This window comes from Carassius gibelio, chromosome A5 (genome assembly GCF_023724105.1).
Source record: "Carassius gibelio isolate Cgi1373 ecotype wild population from Czech Republic chromosome A5, carGib1.2-hapl.c, whole genome shotgun sequence".
Taxonomy (NCBI): Eukaryota; Metazoa; Chordata; class Actinopteri; order Cypriniformes; family Cyprinidae; genus Carassius; species Carassius gibelio.
Window position 1 is genome coordinate 14,765,166 of NC_068375.1, and position 20,727 is coordinate 14,785,892.

Sequence of the window (20,727 nt, forward strand, 5' to 3'; positions counted from 1 at the left end):
AACAGTTTGTGCTCTTTTATTTATCAGAGTGACATAAGCCGAAGTCTGAACAATGAGCAAAAGTGTTTTGAGAAAGTTTTGAGAGGGTGCTGATGAAATTGCGATAAGTTCATATGTTATTTAGCATATGTAGCAAATAATAAAAAAAAAGCAAAGTGGTTTACATTATAATTAAAGAATACATTTCAGGGTATAAGAAAATATGATCTCTTCAGGTGTTGTTTGTACAAATAATAATTTTAAATCAGGGCTTTAAAAATGGCCATAACTTTCAGAGTGGATTCCTAATGCACGATTAGAAATGGCTTTGGGCAGAGCTCCTATAAATTTGTCTGGTTGAGAATGTACTAATATTCCTCAGTTCTAGTTGGCAGCAGCCAATATCAAGACTTGAGACAGGCCTAATATACTGTATGGTCTTCACTAAATAAAAGATCAGGTGAAAGGTCTCATATTATTTGGTCTTTGCATGCAAGTGTTACAATGAATACTGAACACACAACATTTTTTAAATGTTTAAAACACTACCAGTCAAAGGTTTGGAATGATTGAGATTTTTTAATGATTTTGAAAGAAGGCTCATAGAGGCTACATTTATTTAATCAACAATACAAGTAAAAAAAAAAGAAAGAAAGAAAAGCAATACTGTTAAATAGTATTACAGTTTGATTTCGGATAAGCTGAACTGTTTTCAATTTTAATCGATTTTAAAATGTCATTTATTTCTGTGAATCCAAAGCTGAATTTTCAGCAGCCATTACTCCAGTCTTCAGTGTCACATGATCCTTCAGAAATCATATAATATGCTGATTTGGTGCCACAAATGTTGCTGTGCCAAATCAGTTGCAAAAATGTAGTGCAGTTGTGAAAAATCAGTTCAGTTAGGTTTCAATTAATGGGCTAATCTCCCGGTGAAGTTAATTAAAAAAAGAGCTATTTGAAAAGGCTTGAATATCTAGTACAAAATGTATTGTGAAATGTATTGGATTGTGAAAAGTCACTCAATACTTGTTATTTATTTACTTTTCATCAACAACGTTGCAAAATGTATTATAATGTCTATAATGCTCTTAAAAAAAATAAGAACTGTCTATAGTTTAATCTCGGCCAATATTGTGTGTCTCAGTGGGTCGGTCGATACGGTAGATGAACTCAGCGGGCAGGAAGTATCCCAGGTACTCCACTGTGTTTGGAGTGGTGTCAATGTAGTAATGGCCTCCCTCACCATGATGACTGAAGCCATGTGTATGCTCCACTCTCAGGTCAAGACCCTGTGAATTAGGAGCAACAGAAATTAGTTGATAAGAAATATTTAGCAAAGATGCAGAATAACATTGTCAGTGAAATGGAGGTATGACACGGTGGGTTGGTACTCACTGGGTCTCTGGACACCATGACCGTTTGAAAGATCAGTGGAGCACTGATTTCAAAATGCCTGAGCCAGTTATTGACCTCCTCATTGGTGTTTAGAGGGCAGGCAGAGAATTCAGGAGGCTTAAAGACAGAGCAATGAAAAGATTACGTTCACATCACATCATTCGTAATTCGTAATCGTAGTTCAGAATCCTACTTTATTCTATAGTTCAATGGCGAACTGTATTTTCTATCCCCTAACCCTAAACCGACCACCACTCACTTCATTCTGTATGATTTATAAGCTTGTTTCATCATAGGGGCCAAAAAAATTTGGTCTCCCAAACACAAACACATACAAAAAAGAATCACAGTATTACAAGTAAATCTGAAAAGCATAAAAAGATTGTACACTTCCATTCAAAAGTTAAGAAAAGTTAAGATAACATTTCTGAAAGAAGTCTCTGATGTTCACAAGGCTGCACTTATTTGATTATATATATATATATATATATATATATATATATAATATATATATATATAATATATAATATATATATATATAATATATATATATATATATATATATATATATATATATATATATATAGAAAGAGTAACATTGTGAAATATTATTGTTCAAGTATTATCTATAGAATCCACAATGCTATAAATAGATATTTTATTTAGAAATTTAATGCATTAACTTTTCTTCATGAAATAAATTAAGCAGATTTTTACATCTGGACTGTGCTTTTTATAGGACATCCAAATGTTTATTTTTTATTACGTTTTTTTTATTTTTTTAATACCATAATATGGATCTTCGCCTTCCCCTTTTGTAAGACGAAAGTTCCCCCCAGGGCCACACTCTTCTCCCCATAATGTTCTTCCATGGTCTTTCTCATGCAGCTCACGAGACTGTCCTCTCCAGTTCTTCTGCAGGCTCTCACCTCGATGACCTGCAATGGTAGTTTCAAACCTTGTTACTGTCTGATAACAATGTTGTTACAACTTGATTGCATAAGAGCACACGCACAAAAGACAGTGATACTAGAATCCAAGGTGTTTTCATATAATAATTCTCAGGTTGACAGAAATACAGGATAACTCACACAAAACCAGGGTTTAGTGTACATGAAGCCGGACAACAACAAACTGAAAACGCCTTAACTTAAATTGGGAAAGTGATAAGGCGAACACAGCTGAACACAATACAATCAATAACCATGATAACCATAGGTTGGAAAAAAGGTTGCAAACACACAAAGTCCACATGGAGAATGTGCATGTGTGTGACAAAACGCCCCCCTCCAGAAGGTACAACCATGCGTTGAAAAATGGAAAGCGGAGGAGACTCTGGAGGAGGAAGGACATCCAACAAAAAAGCCCAGAGTGATCGTGATAGTGGTGAAGACCAAGGGGCAGCCTTGAGCAGAGGAAGATGGTCTGAGGTGGAGCAGAGCACACAGAGATAGTAGACAGTTACGGGTTCATCAAACCTGGGAAGAGGTGGCTACCGGCAGGCCTTAGGTGGTGACTCGCCACTGAGAGGGATGTGTGGCAGGATTGGTTGAGGCCTGAGAGGAACTTGGAGGATAGTACAAAATCCAACAAAAAAATAGAGCAGCCTCAATAGTATTCTGGAGAAGTGGTGGGAGAGGGAGGCTGGGCGGGACCAGCAGTTCTGACGATAGCAAAGTGGGGAGAATATCAACCTATCCGAAATCAAAACCGTTCTCTAGCGTGGTAACCAAACGCTCACACTCAGTGGTGGGCGGGGCTCACTTCCATGCCCTCGTACTCCACTAGCACTCCCTCTAGGAATGTCCCGATCAGGTTTTTTTGCCCTCGAGTCCGAGTCATTTGTTTTTGAGTATCTACCGATATCGAGTCCCATTCCGATACTTCTATAATACATTAAAAAAATAATAAAGAAGAGCGAAAAAACAGATCCAGGATGTTCAATAAATTAGATTTTGAAATATATTCAAATAGAAAACAGCTATTTTAAATAGGCTAGCAAAAATATTTCAAAATTGTACTGTTTAGCTGTACTTTGGATCAAATAAATGCAGGCTTGGTGAACAGAAGAGACTTCTTTAAACAACATTAACAAGCTTACTGTTCAAAAACTTTTGACTGGTTGTATAACAATTTTTTCTCTAATTTCTAGCTTTTAATTGGCTTAGAAATCTATAACTGCTGGAAGATAACAAATAATGATTTGTTTATATACTACAAAGACTGTTTATCACATAATAAGGTAGAATAGTTTCTATACTGTAATAAATGCTATGTCAATCAGCACTGCATTGTTCATATATTTTATTTATCACCTGCTGGAGATGAATAAAAAAAAAAAAACATTGTATTTGTGTTTCCAAAAGTTTCTGTTTTCCTGTGAAAATAGCTGTTTTCATACAGCGATAGCTGGATGCTTTTGTCCATATTAGGAATTTCCTTATATGACTTTCTGCGCGAGAGCGCCCTCTGGCGTTGAGTATGAATGAAACGCACACTGCAGGAGTGTTTAGCGCTCCTTGATGTTCATCTCGCCTTATTCTGTGTCCGAATAAAACACCAGATCATGCACAGGCTATATATTTATTCACACCTTTATTAAATATTTCAGAGTCCTCATCTGGAGGGAACGTCTGATTCCGATCGAGTCTGAAACCACATGATCGGGCTCGATTTCCATCCCGTGATAGGATCTGGACATCCCTAACTCCCTCAGTGATGGACGAAGCAGCCGGCTCACACACCCGGTCAGACATGCACTGCTCTGGCTCTGTGACGATGTTATGCTCGGTCACTAATGATGCAGCAGAGATTCTCTACTTGAAATCTCGCAGATTGTCGATGCTTGGCTGGGTGCTAGATCTGTAGTGGGGCTGGTGTCGCCGTTGACTATGTCCACTGTGAGCGGTGATTCACAGGACACCAGCACCCACTCTACATGAACACCAGTGCGCAAATATTTAATAAATGCATTTCAAGTGTTCTGTAATAATTATCAGTAGCTTACTCCTGATAAAGGTTTCATCATTTTTGGCTATTACCAAATGAAATACATCACAGTATTAGGATTATAGTGCGGCAATTCTGTCAGTGTGATATGAAGAGCAAAGTCCCCATGGTTTTTACCTTTCCAGGTTTGCCCTCACATGCATAAAGGTTTGCAAGGAGGCCGAAGTCACAGTCATGGAACCTGTCGCTATATTTCTCCTGCAGACATTTTCCATCCACTGGGTTGATGGATGAAAAATAACTGCCATTCACTGCAGCTCTTCCTTCAGCTTCAGTCAGCACCAGAGGCATTAACTACGGAAAAAAAAAAAAACGGGACAGAAACAGTGTTATGAATCCCACATTAAACCAAAAAGCGGTGTATTAAAAAAGAAAATTATGTTTTGAAGTGACAATACTTTTTTTGGTTAATACGGTTGATATGATAATGTTTTGGACTTTATACAGAAACTTATCATATGTAGCATTACAAATAAGAATGTTTGTTCACTGATGCCACTGCAAATTCACATCAGTTTCTTTTCATTCATTTATTTTTTATAATTTCATTCCATCACATTAGGTCTAAACATTTTATAGTGTGTAAAAACTTCATACTGCTTCTTTAAGTACAGCTGTACAGACCTCTCCATTCATGCCAACTGTCTTGTAGGAAACCGCACCAGCACCAAGAAAAAATCCCCCAGGCAGCTCCACCTCCTTGGACACAGTGTTCATGTTGTACACCTTACGGGCAGAGGAGGACAAAGTACACAAATCCATTACTTGAGTCAAAGTACAGACACTGCTGGTCAAATATTACAAGTTCTAAAGGCAGATTTGTACTTAAAAGTACAGAAGTACTAGCATTTAAAAGTACTTAAGTACCAAAAGTAAATTTCCTCTTTTAAGTCAACACAGTTTTATAATTGTTGTATGTAATACTTGCAAAACCTGCAAGCAAATTTAGCATTTCATTTGGAAATCAAGGTCTGGAGTCCGGAGGAAGACTGGAGAGGCACAGAAGTCCAAGCTGTTTGAAGTCCAGAGTGAAGTTTCTGAAGTCAGAGATGATTTGGCTGCCGTGGCGTCTGCTGGTGTTGCTCCATTGTGTTTTATTAAATCCAAAGTGAATGCAGCCATCTACCAGGAGATTTTGGAGCACTTCATGCCTCCATCTGCTGACAAGCCTTATGGAGATGCTGATTTCATTTTCCAGCAGGACTAGCATCTGCCCACAGTGCCAAAACCACTTCTAAGTGGTTTGATGACCATGATGCTACTGTACTTGATTGGCCAGCCAGCTCACCTGACCTTAACCTCACAGAGAATCTATGGGGTATTGTAAAGAGGGAGAGAAGTAACATCTGACAAACAATAGAGAGGAGCTGAAGGCCGCTATCAAAGCAACCTGGGCTTCAATAACGCCTCAGCAGTGCTACAGACTGATCACCTTAATGCCACGCTGCATTGAAGCTGTAATTCGTGCAAAAGGAGCCCCAGCCAATTACTGAGTGCATAATTAAACCTGCTTTGGAGATCTTGAACATTTCTGTTTTGTAAATCTTCTTTTTGATTGATCTTTGAGAAAATATTCAAATTTTTTGAGATACTGAGTTTTTTATTTTTCTAAGCTGTAAGTCATAACCATCAGAATTAACTCTTGAAATATTTCAGTTTGTGTTGAATGAATCTATAGTATAGGAAAGTTTGCTTTTTTGAATTACAAAAAAATAAAGAACTTTACCATGATATTCTATTTTTTTTAGATGCACCTGTATCAGTATAGTATTAAGTACTTTCTCCTGTTTTATTGTTGGTTTCCTCTTTTCCTCTTTTTTTATGAGGATAAAAAGCCATGCAAATAAGTAAAAACAATTCAATATCTACTATTTCCTGAAAATTATAAAAATTTGAATCATAATATGCTAATTAGATTAGTATATTTACACCCCGCATAAACTTTCAGTCATGCCCAACATTTTTATTTTTTACAGTAGATCTCTATCTTTAAGCCCTTTCAAGTCACAAGCTTTTGAAATCTTGATGTCAAAATCCAGCATTTTTTTCCAAAAAACCCTGGCGTCTAATATAAAAGCAAAACAGAAAGATTTATTTGACAACACAGCAAAATTTTCAAAAACTCGAGTATGCATAAAGTAAACACTCAAGTAAATGTACTTTGTAACCATCCACCTCTGTTTACAGGAGAAAGTTTGCATTTGTTAGGATACAATAGTGTTTTTTATGACAGTCAGATTTATAGTTTACTAACGCACCTTGTTCGGTTGGGCCAAAGGAATCAGATATGGTACACCTCCCACATCGGTGATACGAGGTTTGCCACAAAGACCTAATAAAAGAGAAATAAGAGTTGTTCAAAGAGCCTTTAACACCTTGACCCATGGAATAACATTTGTACTCACCCTTGACAGGAAACCCAAAAGGCTCTTGAGTAAGATCTGGACAGTCTGTTACGGACACTTTTACATCAGAAAAATTCTTATTCAGTCCTGACTGCAGCACTGCAACACAAACACACACATAGGTCAGAAGGTCAGAAAATTCTTAGTAAAATACTTCTGCAAGGACAACTTAAAAGTGCAAACAGTGAATTGTTATTCATGTTTAGCTCGCTGTTTTTCGTCGCAGTAGTAAAAAGTGTATCTAGGACTGAACGCATTAATGCAATGATTTACTGTATTCGGTAAAAAGTTTACATAATTGTAATTATTTCATTGAAAAAAAATAACAATTTGCATTTTATAAATTTCTTTGAGTAAAACATTTATTTAGACAGAAAAAATAAGTTTAATGTTGCAACGGCTGGTGTTTGCAATCTGCATCAGCCTAAATAAAAACAAACAAGGAAGGGTAAAGAATCTTTCCCAAAAATCTAAATGGTTTAAAAACCAGCCAGTTTGAAGTTCGGACCTGTATCACCTCGGTTTGTTAACTTCAGTGAAAGAAAACAGTCATCATGCTACATGCTACACCCTTTGTTTTCAAATCAAAATGCACCGATTACCCTGACATAATTCCGCGAGGTTTGGAACGTGCAGCTGGAATTTCTCGGTCTTGCCGGTGTCTGCCATCCTCTTCAGCGTGTGTATCGATCTGTCAGGCTCGCGCATTTAGACGGATCACATGACGACGGGCTTTTCCTTCCGCTCGTATCATTTCACAGCTCTGAGCAGAGCGAAAGGGGCATGTAAACTCGTGAAAACGCTTTGATTGGCCACCCAGAAAACGTAAACACGCCCTATGGCAGCACTTCTCAAAGTCCGGACTCCGGTCCGGATCCGGACCCGGAGAGAATTCAATCCGGACCCGCCTCCATTTCATATTTCAACAGCAGTAATTGTGTGTAAGGGATTAAAAGTCTGGATTTCCTACTTTATTAAACGCATGTCAAAATCATTTGTTTAGTGTTTTATGTCTTTTTGGAGATTTTCCGCAATTAAAGCGAAGGCGATATATTGAAAGTTTTCCGTGATTCAGTTGCAATGGCATCCAGTGAGTGTAAACGTTTGACGTAATTGGGCGCGAGTTGCGCGACGCGACACTTCACCTCAGTAATATATATACGCGTTTGAATGGGTGTGGAGGATGTCATTGTCCAGGAAAAGAAAAGTTGACCAAGAAAATAGAGTTTTCAAAGATGATTGGACAGAGAGGTATGCGTTCATTTTGCCCCAATCCAGCACGAAGCCATTCTGTTTGATTTGTAATGAAACAGTTGGAGTTGTGAAGAGTGGAAACGTCAAACGGCATTATGAAACAAAACACGGTCATTTTGAACGACAATATCCACCATGTTACTTTTGTGGTGTTTTGTTAAGAAAAATTCAGACCCTTAAATTAATTGTTTTGCTACTTTTGCACGTTATTCATGTAGCTATTTTGAATGCAGCCACCTTATTTTTTCATAAAACGAATGTTAATTTGTAATACATGTTGATTAAAAACAAGTTTTGTAATGATCAATAGTTCCGGACCTTTCTCATTGTTGAAAATTCTGATTTGGACCTTTGAATGTAGACTTTGAGAACCCCTGCCCTATGGAATGACATTTAGGACAATATTCAAAAAGAATTGTAAATTGTATTTGGAATTGCATAATTTTGTCATAATCCACACGCAATTGCAAATTGTGCATTCGTGTCTCCATTTTCTTTTATCTTGTATATAACATGTCTGCCAAATTGCAAACGGAAACACAAAGTCCATTTGCAATTGCATTTCCAATGTCTTAGGAGTTATGGCCCTGTCATTTTGCAATAGCAATAGAAAATCAGCCATTTGCTATTTCACTTCTTAAGAGTCCTGCTCCAACCCTCACAGAATTCAGATAGAATCGCAATCCCCTTAGCGCTTGCATTTCCAATGCCCTAACAAAGTCAGCTGTCAATCAGTCTTGAGGGTGGGGTTTATTATACTCAGTAAGTATACCACGCCCACAACTGGTGGAAAACAAAACATCATTATTCATTTCTATGAGGAAAATGGGAAAAAATAGGAAATTGCTATTTTTGCAATAAAAACATGCCCATTTATTTATTTACTTCAAAAAAATAAAGAAGTCAGAACTGGTTTTATGTTCACCAGTCAACCAGAAAAAAAGAAGCAAAAAGAAAACTGTCAAGACTGCAGTCTGCAATGGATGCAGTGTGTTAAAGCTTCACATACTGGAGTGCTTGGGAAACATTGGACTGGATTCAAGAATGCATCCGAATGAATATCCTCATCACACAGTGAACTATATTGATGGTAAAAAATTTAAGTGAAATGCTGTGGCCAAGTATAGTGACCCTCACATGGATTTTGTGCTCTGCATTTACCCCATTTATGCATTTAGCAGGGGTTCAATGACTTGCTCAAGGGTCTCCTTTTAGTCATTGTATTGAGGGTGGAAGACAGCGATGCTTATACACACCCCCCACCGACAATTCCTGCCGGACCTGAGACTTAAACCCGCAAACTTTGGGTTACAAGTCCAACTCTCTAACCATTAGGCCAAAACTGCCAAGGCCAGAGAATCTGTAAAAACTTGGCATGATGTGAGTATGTGAGTAGTGCATCGTCCATGTGACTCTGTGCTCAATCGCAGCTCATGTCCAGTTTGTAAGTGGATACTCTGAATTCTGCTTTATTTCAGAAATTAATTTTACCTTATTTTTGTACAATTTATGAATGAACTACTGTATATTTGTATCTTTTTGACTTTTTGACCTTTTTTGGCTATCGCACACCAGAAAGGGTTACATTGCAGTTCAAAACCTTGTAATCTAATCACCAAACAGGCCAAAGTTTACTTCAAGAATGAACAAAGTGATTTTGTTTCTAGTATGGCAAAACAGAACAAAGAGCAAGATCCATACAAAGTATTCAGACTTTATTCAAGCCACAGATTTTGCTGAAAAAATCATAATACATGATCTTACGGCCTAGGATGAAGTCATTATGTACATTAACAATCATTTTGTAAAAAAAAAACAATAATGCCACTTCCTAGTGAAAAGACAGGCCTAAATAGTTTTTTTGACCAGTACTTTATGTTAATGTGTAATCTGTCGCAGAAACAGCCAGTGCCTCATATGCACCCATCAGACTGTACCGGTTGTGTCGCATGTTAGAGATCTGATCAACATTGATCACCATTCAGAGCTCATCTTCGAATCTCCTCCACATGATGGTGTCATTTCTATCAATGAGTGTTTCGAGCAGTTCACTAGAACCTCGAAGAAATGCAGAGATGCTTCAGTCCACCTTTGAACAGATGAAACAAGACTTGTAATTGAACCTAGACGTGCGGTATTGTTGCTTCTCTTAATCTTTTTAATATTTTGTGTCATATATCTGAATGAGTGGTTAAACACACTGAAATCAATTTAATCCATGTTCATTAATTAATTAATTTTACTTAGCATTTATTTGTGGGGACAGGGACACCTTAAAATAAAGTAACCAAAGTAAAAATTTGATTAGTATTGATTAGTATTAGCTAGTCATTGATAAATAAATAAGTGCTGTAATATAATTGTTTTAAGTAAGTCATTTTAATGTATTAAAAATATTTTTCAAATATTTGAAAAATATTTTGAGTGAAGTGTTGGGATGCAGCAACGAATTTAGGAATCTCCATAGACTGCTGAGGACATGGTGTTTAACTTTCATTTTCGAATAAATGTCCAGGGGAAAAAAACTGCGCCAAGGTCGAAGTGCTGCAAAGTGCTCTTACATTATAGTTATAATTTTTATCCACTTAGAAAATCCGACCACATTAGTTCACAAGCAAAATTGAGAAGAGGTTGATTATTGCTGTGGCTGGTTTACCAATAATCTACAACGTGTCCCTGTTTGCGTACAGGGACATAAATAAGAAAAATTATGCAAGGACCAAGGTGTCTGAGATTATTGGTGTTCCTGGTGAGTTGCTGATGTGCATCAATGTTATAGGAATAATAATCTAATGATATAATAAATAATAGTATAATAGTCCCAGTTCACTTCAAACTCTTAAATCAATTTTGATTATACCTACATTAAGTAATGTTTATGCCTGATTATACTTACTTAAAGGGTAAGTTCACCCAAAAATGAAAAATTATGTCATTAATGACTCACCCGCATGTTGTTCCAAACTCGTGAGACCTCCGTTTATCTTCAGAAACACAGTTTAAGATATTTTAGATTTAGTCCGAGAGCTTTCTGTCCGATGAAACCGGTTCTTGACTCGTGAACGAGTCAGTCTATTTTTCGTTATCTGGCTCGGCTCTGTGTTCTTCTTCAGTTCTCTCTTCACAGCAGTTCAGTCAGTGTACTGTTTGAGTACATGAATTACTCCGGGATATTGGTTTGTTTGAACTCAGAGGGAGTGTCAGCCACATTAAAAAAGTTAACAGCTTCAGTCATTTGTGGATTAATGCGTATTGGAGACGTGAACCGTTTCAAACGATTCAGTTCGATTTGGTGAACTGGTTCAAAAAGATCCAGTTACATCGAATGACATAATTAATGACATAATTGTAATTTTTGGGTGAACTAACCCTTTAAGTAACATTTCCTTTTTTCTTTTTTTTTCTTTTTCTTTTTTTTTATTATGCGAGTAAAGAATGTGACAATGATTACAAGTGCCAAATACAAAATCACTTGGACAAACAAACATAAAAACTGATAGCTAACATTTAAAGATAATTCTTATAACTCCTGTATATGTATTCTTGTAAGTGTTAGTATTTGTGTGTGTGTGCGTCATTGTATCTAGATGTGTGGAGGAAGCATACAAATCCTTGAGGATCTAACAGATTTATAAAAGATATAACAAGTATAACTAGAAAAAAAAGTTATGAGGGGTTTACTAGTGGAGACAACAAGTAATGTTAGCAATAATGATGACAAAGATATATATGGACTATAACCACAATAATAATAATAATAATAATAATAATAATAATAATAATAAAGATTTCACTGAAATTGGGAAAAGGTGGAGGATAGTGAAGGACGCAAGTAATAATAATGATATTAATAATAATGGTAATAAATTCTAAATTAATAAATATTAAATAGATTATTAGGGTTAGCATAGTGGAATTGCCGAGGAAAGATTCTGTGGAAGAACAGGGCCCAAAGTATTCCCCACCATCCCTAAAAATACCAGCCATCCCCGGCCACTACCTGCATGCTACGCTTGTCTTAGATGTCTGTTTTGTATTTATTTACATATATTTTTTGATGTATAGATGTGTCTGTCTCAGCTAGTTTGTGATCTCCATCTTTCAGGAATAATCTTTTTGCGAATCCGGCATTAAACTGATTGAGATTGAGGAAGTTGTCCTCAGCAAGCTGTCCTCAGCAAAATGTGCCATGTGTTATAATTTTCGGGAACCGAGTTAATTGTAACCATTAATCTCCAAGTATAGATGTGCATTGAATTTATTTAATACACAAGTTTCACAATTTGAGTTGAATTACTGAAATAAATTCACTTTTTCAGACTAACAGAGGGAAACAGGGACAGGAGTGGACACAAAAACAAAAAACAACATGAAGCCCCCCAGGGCGGAGCAGAAGACCACCACAGCCGTATGGTCAGGAATGAAGCCCCCCCAGGGCGGAGCAGAAGACCACCACAACAGTGTGGTCAGGGTGGAAGTCCCCCAGGGCGGAGCAGACCTCCGTTCGGCCGGACCAACGGGACGACGAAACTCTGGTAATCCCCTGGTGTCTTTATTGGACTCCAGAAGATCGGTGCTGGCCTGACTGGCATTTTTCATGAAGATCAATGGTGACTTGCCTTTGTTCATGAAGATCACCGGTGACTTGACACAGTCCTTGAAGATCACCAGTGACTTGACACAGTCCTTGAAGATCACCGGTGACTTGACTTGACTCTGAAAGGTCAACGGTGACCAGCCTTGTCTCTGGAAAGTCCATGGTACCTAGCCCTGACTCTGGAGGGTCAGCGGTGACTAGCCCTGACTCTGGAAGGTCAGCGGTGTCTAGCCCTGACTCTGGAAGGTCAGCGGTGACTAGCCCTGACTCTGGAATGTCAGTGGTGACTAGCCCTGACTCTGGAGGGTCCACGAACACCTGACTCGACTCTGGAGAGTTCACTGGAACCTGACTCGACTCTGGAGAGTTCACTGGAACCTGACTCGACAGATGACTGTGACTGTCATCCTGTGCAGCGGCGCTGGGCAAGCAGCCATCTTGGGCCATGACTCTGGACAGGGGGCCCTCTTGGGTTGTGGTGCTGGGCCGGTGAGCATCTTGTGCTGTGGTGCTGGACCGGTGGCCAATTTGGGCATTGGCGCTGGGTTAGCGGCCATCTTGTGCTGTGGTACTGGGCTGGCGGCCATATTGGGTTGTGGTGCTGGACCAGTGGCCATATTGGGCATTGGCGATGGGTTAGCGGCCATCTTGTGCTGTGGTGCTGGGCTGGCAACTACACGGTGCTGTGGCGCTGGGCTGGTGGCCATCTTGGAAGTGAACCGTTTTGGGAATCTCTAGGATCTTTGACAGCATATCGAAGTAATCAAGAAAAGTGTCAGCGGCCATCTTGGGCGTTGGCGCTGAGCTGGCAGCCATCTTGCACCGTGGCGCTGGACTGGTGACCACTTTGTGCTGTGGCGTTGTGCTGGCGTCCATATTGCCTCGTGGCGCTGGGTTGGTGGCCATCTTGTGCTGTGGTGCTGGGTTGGCGGCCGTCTTGCTTCGTGGTGCTGGGTTGGCGGCCATGTTGCCTCGTGGCACTGAGCTGGCGGCCATCCTGTACTGTGGTGTGAGGCTGGCTTCCATCTTGCCTCGTGGTGCGGGGTTGGTGGCCATGCACCGCAGCGGCGCTGGGTTGGCGGCCATCTTGTGCTGTGGCGCTGGACCTGCGGCCATCATGGGCAGTGGCGCTGGCTTTCTCCATCTGCCATGGTGAGACGGCGGCTCTGGTCCCTCCCACATGAGCCGAGTCGAAGGGGGTCCATGGTGGAGAGCGATGCTGAGCTTCCTCTTGCCCACTTCCTCCTCGGTGACCTCCCCTGGTCCCGCGAAACACGACCAGGCAGGATCCCTCAAACCGATTCCTTCTCTCCCGCTCGGTGGCTGGGGAGGAAACATTCATCAACATACCGCTGGATCTTTGGTGTGAAGGAGTCCTTCTGTCACGTTCGGTGATACAGGAAACACAGAGAGATCCAAGTGCAGGTATGATGTTTATTTAAGGGAAAATCCAAAGGGGTAAACAGTCCAGGCAGGGTCAAAACCAGGATATACAATAAACATGAACACAGACAAGAACACACGGCAAGAGCAAGACTACGGATTAGTATCACACATAAGACAAGGACTCTGTGACACATACTCAGACAGACCGGGTATAAATACACAGAATGAGATGAGGGAACTGGAGACAGGTGGGGAATAATCAATTACCTCAAACAAGGAGGAAGGTGACCAAATAAGGGAACAGACAGTAAATAAAGTGCCAGACACCGTGGGAAAGGAGGACACCTAGTGGAAACCCAGGGAACACAACCCAGACACTGTGACACATTCTAATTGATTGAGAAGCACCTGTATATATATATATATATATATATATATATATATATGTATATATAAATGTGTGTGTGTGTGTGTGTGTGTGTGTGTGTGTTTGTGGTATTTGTGCTTCATACATTAGCCTATTAGGTAAAGGATCTTAATATTTTGTCCACAACCATATTTAATGAGGTTAACTTATAACGTTACCCTCCTTGTGGTCAGTTTGCATAAGATCAACAAGCTTGTTTGCTTTGGGGCCTATTTAAATTTCAGATAAGCATTAGATTCTACGTAAGATCGTCCACAAATCCTTCTACAGCGTTGTTGTCAGGGCGACCATAGTGATTTTTTACTCTCTCGATGGCATCGGTGTGAACGCACAGTATTGCTTGAAACTGTCGAATGAGGCTTCTACCATACTACTACTATACATACTCTCTCTCATGAGACAAATAAGCAACTGCAGCTTCAATATAAAGCCCAAAACAATCTCAATAGTATTCAATTATTTACTATTATCAATATTATTTATTATAAATTATTTATTACAGTACCAATAAAAGAGCTAGTAACGTTAAACTAAAATCATTATGTTATTTGAAAAAAAGGTTGGAAAGCAAAAACAAAAGTTATTTTACACAAATAAAACTGCAACAAAGTGGAATGGCATGCACTATCCAGTCATCTCCAATCATGAGAGGAGTCATGATGCTGGCTCAACATGTCTATCACTCATTGGCAATGGATGACAGCTTTGTCTATCAGCCCAACCCTAGTTGATGCCAACCCTTGAGAGGACCTCAGATGATGACATCATCCATGAATAAACATACATAACTGCCCAATTTCTGTAAAGCTGCTTTTTAACAATAAATATGTTTTTACCGTGTTTAATAAAAAGTTCTATACAATAAAATGTGAATTGAGTCAAACTTGATGCATCATTTTTCCCCCTCCTCTTCGTGTAAGTAGGGAAACCATACATTCATACTAATTTCTGTGAGTGACTGGAGCATTCCAATGCATCACAGAAAACCATGGTGGAGAAAAGACTATAGAACGACAACATGCTTTTCAATAATATACAGTATAAATCCATTGCTGTATATAAGTGCATCAGCATACCTAAAATATATGATTAAGGGCCCTATAATACACCCGGCGCAATGCGACGCAAGGTGCAGCACAAGTGTGTTTGCTAGTTTCAGTCCGGCGCATTTTCCCGTCCAGCGCATAGACAGTAAAAGAATATAAATGTTTATAATTATAAACATGGTCTTTAGAAAATTAAATTGTTCATAAAAAAATAGTAGTTTACTATGTGCTGTGACTGGTTGTTGTGATCATAAATGTATGTACTGTACATAGATGCCTCATTAGCAGCTGTTTCTGTGGCCCACTATAAATAATCAGTCCTCTCTATTGGAATGGTCAAAGGTGGCCTGTGAACCCCCGTATACACATGTATGAATATCTTTATCTGCAACAGACTTCAACAGATGGTTTTCAACAGATGGTTTACTAAACTAATACAATAGATACATCAAGACGAAGATGTTAACTAATATGATATTAAAAGTTATCATAGTTTAAAAACCTGTAATATTGAGTAATACATATTAAAAACACAAACTAACACATTCTCATCTGCGAAAGTTTATCCCATGTCTTCAGTTTTTTATTTATTTATTTTTTACAACCAAAGGCTACAGAATGTTGTGGCATTTTGGAAAACTCATTGATTTTAATGTGTGAGGACATGTTGACTGTAATGTGTAATATGACAGATGCATCGATGGGTCTGGAGCAGTAGAATGTGGAATCTATGTGTACATATATATGGCTTTGATAACACTGTCATTACTTGTTTTTAAATTGTGCATGCTTATTTATATATTTGTTGTTTTTTAGAACTCAGAAATGGGAGGGTTCTTAAGATGCTTAAAGAAAATTGAGAAGGGTTGTGTTCACAGGAAGAGCAATTAGTTGTCCAGTGTCCTAAGAACTTGCATGGAGGTCATTTATCGGTAATTGAAGAGAGACAGAGAAACTCTCTAGAGGCAGAGATACCGAACCAGCAGTGAAGCATGAAGATGACTTCAGATTACCTGCCCAACATTAGCAGTTCCTCGTTGCCACCACAAGGGGGAAACATTTCTATACAGAATGATTTTCAACAGCCTGATAGTGAGTTTGGGTCAGAGGATTTATTTAGGCCTGGCCATTGAACAGTCGGAAACATAAGAACAATCACATTCATAAAGCTGCATCTATTACACTAAACATGGAGGAGACAGTGATGTAACTCAAATAGAGACAGAAGGACAGTCTGTGTCCATAATTGGACCAGGAACAACAAGATGGTGTGATGGTGAAACCCCTGCACATAAGGAAGTCGTAACTCAAATAGAGACTGAAGTACAATCTGTGTCCGTGCTTTGTGCAGGAACACCAAACAAGCAGTTTACAACTCAAGACATGAACACTACCAAGGACCCAGAATCCCAAAAGACAGACCAGAGACATGCTGATCTGCTCTCAAGAAGAGAGAACAGTAACAGTAAAAAGAGAAAAAACTATGTAAAGATCTCAAAAGGAATCTGTAGTTACAGGTGTAGAGAAAACATTTACCACTAGCTGATGAACCATTAAGACAAGTTTCCTCAAGTTCCTGTGAGCCTCTCAGCTTGGGTAAATGTGGAGCGATGGAAGATGGAAACAGATCCCACAGAAAGTCCTTTGATTAAAAATGGTGGGCAGAGCTTTATTGAAAGAAAGAGAAAGGATAAAATGGGTGATACACATGTAGATGTGAGCTCTGAATCTCTAGTTAATGACATCACTGGAGATAAAACAACACCAAAAGAGAACAAGAAATCGTGTGAGGTGGAAAATAGAGTAACCAATGAAGAGCAAAGAGAAGCATCAGTTTTACATTCAGAGGAGACATCAGAGCTATTGGAGGAAATTATTTTATCTACACTAAGGGTTAAGAGGAAAAAGTAAGAATTAAACGAGCTGAGGATGCAGAGCCTAGTGTAGAAAATCAGTCAGTTGAGACAGTTCAGTGCAGTTGGTCACAACCTACTGAACTGACAACCAAAGTAACTAAAAAAGAAGAAAAGAAAAGAAAAAGAGAGGACTAAGATGGCATATGTAGAGGAGAATAGTGCTACTGAAATCCCATCAAGCGAAACTTTGGACTCTGATAGACCTGCAGAGTTGAGAGTAAATTAAATGAATCAATCAAGTGAAGCTCCAGAGGCTGATTTACCTGAGCATTCAGAGACGAAAAGAGATGAGACTGAGGAACCTAAAGATGAATCTGTTGATCTGGATCTAAATTTTGGGTCTCAGTTTAATCACGTTGCTTTATTCAGAGTGGTTGAACAAGAAGAAGATCAGGTCACTGAAGAGAGGCCAAGCGATGACCACACAGCTGAACATTTGGAGGGTAATACACCACATATTTTAAAGGTTTCCCAATGCAAAAAGAAAAGTCAAAATGCAAGTTCTCCATCTCAAAGTGATGACGTAATTGGACTGCAGAAATAAGCATCCAGCTCGCAATCAGAGAGCAGAGCCGAACTCTTGGAAAAAAACAGAAATCTAAGTTCAGATGGCACTGTTATCACAAAGGACAAAAAGAAAAAGATGAAAAAGAAATTAAAAGAGCGAAAGGATGCAGAACTTGAGTATAATGTTCAGTTAGAACACGTGGATGTTAAAACTTCAGAAATTGGAGGAAATAATTTGATTCAGTCTACAGAGAGTGATCAGTTTGAGCATTTACAGACATCAGAGGAAATGAAAAGATGTCCTTCAGCCAATGTAGCTAAATTAAGCTCAGTAAAGAAAAAGAAGAGAAAAAAAGGTGAAATGAGAAACATCGGTATAAATCTGTTGATGTGAATCTGGATGTGAGTTCTTTGTTTCAGTTTGATGATGTTAGGCTGACAGCACAAAAGACGATTGAAAAATGCCAAGCGATGGCAGTGCACTGGAATATTTGGAAGATAATGCAGCACAAATGTTAAAAGTGGCCAAACGTAAAAAGGAAAGTCAGAATGCAGGTTCTCCATCTCAAATTGATTACATCATTGGGCTGGAAAACACGATGCTTGCAGTCAGGAAACACAGCAGAATGTGTGGAAAAAACTAATTCCCCTGTCCCTTCAGACAGCACATTAACCAGTAAAAAGAAAAAGAAGAAAAGGCACAAATGAAAAGAGCAAGAGGAAGCAGAGCCTGGTGCAGATACTTTTGGTGCGCACAATGTTCATTCATTTGAGATGGATCGGTTCATTGAGTCACAAACTAGTGAGATAATACCTAAAAGAACAAAAAGTTTGAGAAAAGACAGAGAGGACAAAGATTGCACACATAGAGAATTCTGAGGACTGAAACTTTTGAAGCTCCCCAGACTGAACAACCTGAGCATATACAGACATCAGAGGAAATCGCAGGATGCCTGTTTACCTAATGTAGCTAGATTCAAATCACTGAAGAAGAAGAAGCAGAAAAATGACAGTGAAGAATCTCAGTATGAATCTGCTGAGTTTGCTCTGAATGGTACTTCAGTGTCTTAGTTTGATGTCACAAATCAAGAGACTATTAAAGAAATGCTAAGTGATGTTGTTGAACTCACAGAAGCTAAATGAAATGATACTAAACACAAAAAGGCGAGGAAACAATCGAGTTTGTCTATTAATAACAGTTCTGAGTTTAGCTCTTCTGATGCACAAATACAGGAAACTGCTGCACATGAGAAGAAGAGGAAGAACAAAAGATGTTCCAAACACATCACAGATAGAGGAGGTGAACTGACTTTGGAAAGTTCTGATCATGCATTGCCTCAATCTCAGAGCCCGATGTTGAAATCCCCTGAAATCAGATGATTACAAAGAAATCGAAGAGAAAGAAAAACAAGGAAATGAATGAAAGCACTAGTCACATGCTGAAAGATATTGCTGAACAAGAAACTGAGCAAACAAAGAGGACTGACTCAATCATACAACACAACAGTGCAGACAGACAGGCCAACGTTATGATCTCACTAGGAGATTCTGCAGATATTGGTAAGAAAGAAAAAAAAGACAGATACTGAAAATAATATTACAGAACTCTCCATATCTCAGAACACTGACTCACCTGCAGCAGTAAACGGAGATGACACACCCAAAAGACCTGAAAAACACAGGCAAATGTGTTCCTTTCACACAAAGTGTAATGCAAATATCTTTGTTCAGTCACACCGAAAACATGATACACAGAATAACCTAAAGGAGGGATCTGAGGCAAGAGAACCAATGCTATGTTGCGCAAAAACAAGAAAAAAAGGAAAAAAGAGAGGAAAGTGAATCATTGGAAATGTTTGAGCAGTGTTGAATGTCATTTATAATGATGGTATAGTAGTTACACAGAAGAAAGAGGGAAGGGGGAAGATAATAAAAAGTCATTTTACATATGTCGAGATTTTAGAGATCAGTTAAACCATTTTAAAATAAAAATAATCTCAACCTCTCAGGCATTTAAGACAAGCTGTTAGCCAAAAGTTTTGTTAAAAGAGATTTTCTGTTCTTGATTAAATGGCCAAAGAAATAAAAATAAATGAAAGCAATGAGAGTTTAAAGATTATATTTTGTACATTTCCATTAGAGACAATTTATGCTTATTCAGATTAACAGGTTTCCTGTGAGATAAGCACATCTTTACTGACCTAATCCTTTATCAAGTGCTTCATTTTAACAATTTGAGAGATTATATCATGTGTGAATACTTTCATGGCTTTTATTTAATTTTGCTGGATGTTGACAGATGTTGCTAGTTACTCACCCAAAAACAAATTCTGTCATTTATTCACCCTCAAGTCAATCCAAACCTGTACCATTTATATCTTCTGTGGAATTTAAGAGCTAATTTGAGAAATGTGTCAGTGTTTTATTTATTTAAATATTTATTTATTTTTGTCTCCATAAAATGGAAATCATTTGGCACTAGAACTGTTTGGTTATTCAAATTTTTCAGAATAACGTAAATTTCACCAAAGAAAGGTTTGGAACAACATGAGATTGAGTAAATGATGAAAGCTTTAATTTAGGGGTAAATGTCACTTTATTCATTATATGAATAGTATTCAATAAAAGCAGCACCTCCAGTCTTCAAAGTAGAGATACTCCACATCTATGCATTAGGGGTGGGAATTATTCAGTGATTCTTTCTGCAAATTTCCTCATTATGCCATTAAACTAATCATTCACTAAACCAATTCCTTCGAAAGGTTTTGAAGCAATGCGTGTTGCTCATGGTGTGCAAAGGTTG

The 20,727-nt window shown here is 38.5% G+C and overlaps 1 protein-coding gene across 3 annotated transcripts in view; it reads right to left on the bottom strand.

Moving 5' to 3' along the window:
• ca5h11orf54 (chromosome A5 C11orf54 homolog) overlaps positions 1–20,727 on the bottom strand; it is a 22,705-nt gene continuing 1,978 nt past the window's right edge. The window contains exons 2-9 of one of the 3 annotated variants that reach the window (XM_052591928.1): positions 19,558–19,593; positions 6,792–6,890; positions 6,645–6,718; positions 5,011–5,112; positions 4,504–4,680; positions 2,166–2,315; positions 1,378–1,494; positions 1–1,271 (exon numbers count right to left, since the gene is read on the bottom strand). In XM_052591928.1, the coding sequence (XP_052447888.1) occupies positions 1,098–1,271; positions 1,378–1,494; positions 2,166–2,315; positions 4,504–4,680; positions 5,011–5,103 (711 nt within the window). In that variant the 5' untranslated portion in view covers positions 5,104–5,112; positions 6,645–6,718; positions 6,792–6,890; positions 19,558–19,593 and the 3' untranslated portion in view covers positions 1–1,097. Of the gene's footprint in view, positions 1,272–1,377; positions 1,495–2,165; positions 2,316–4,503; positions 4,681–5,010; positions 5,113–6,644; positions 6,719–6,791; positions 6,891–7,393; positions 7,570–19,234; positions 19,291–19,557; positions 19,594–20,727 lie in introns of those variants that run through there. The other 2 variants (XM_052591927.1, XM_052591925.1) reach the window with 2 other exon arrangements.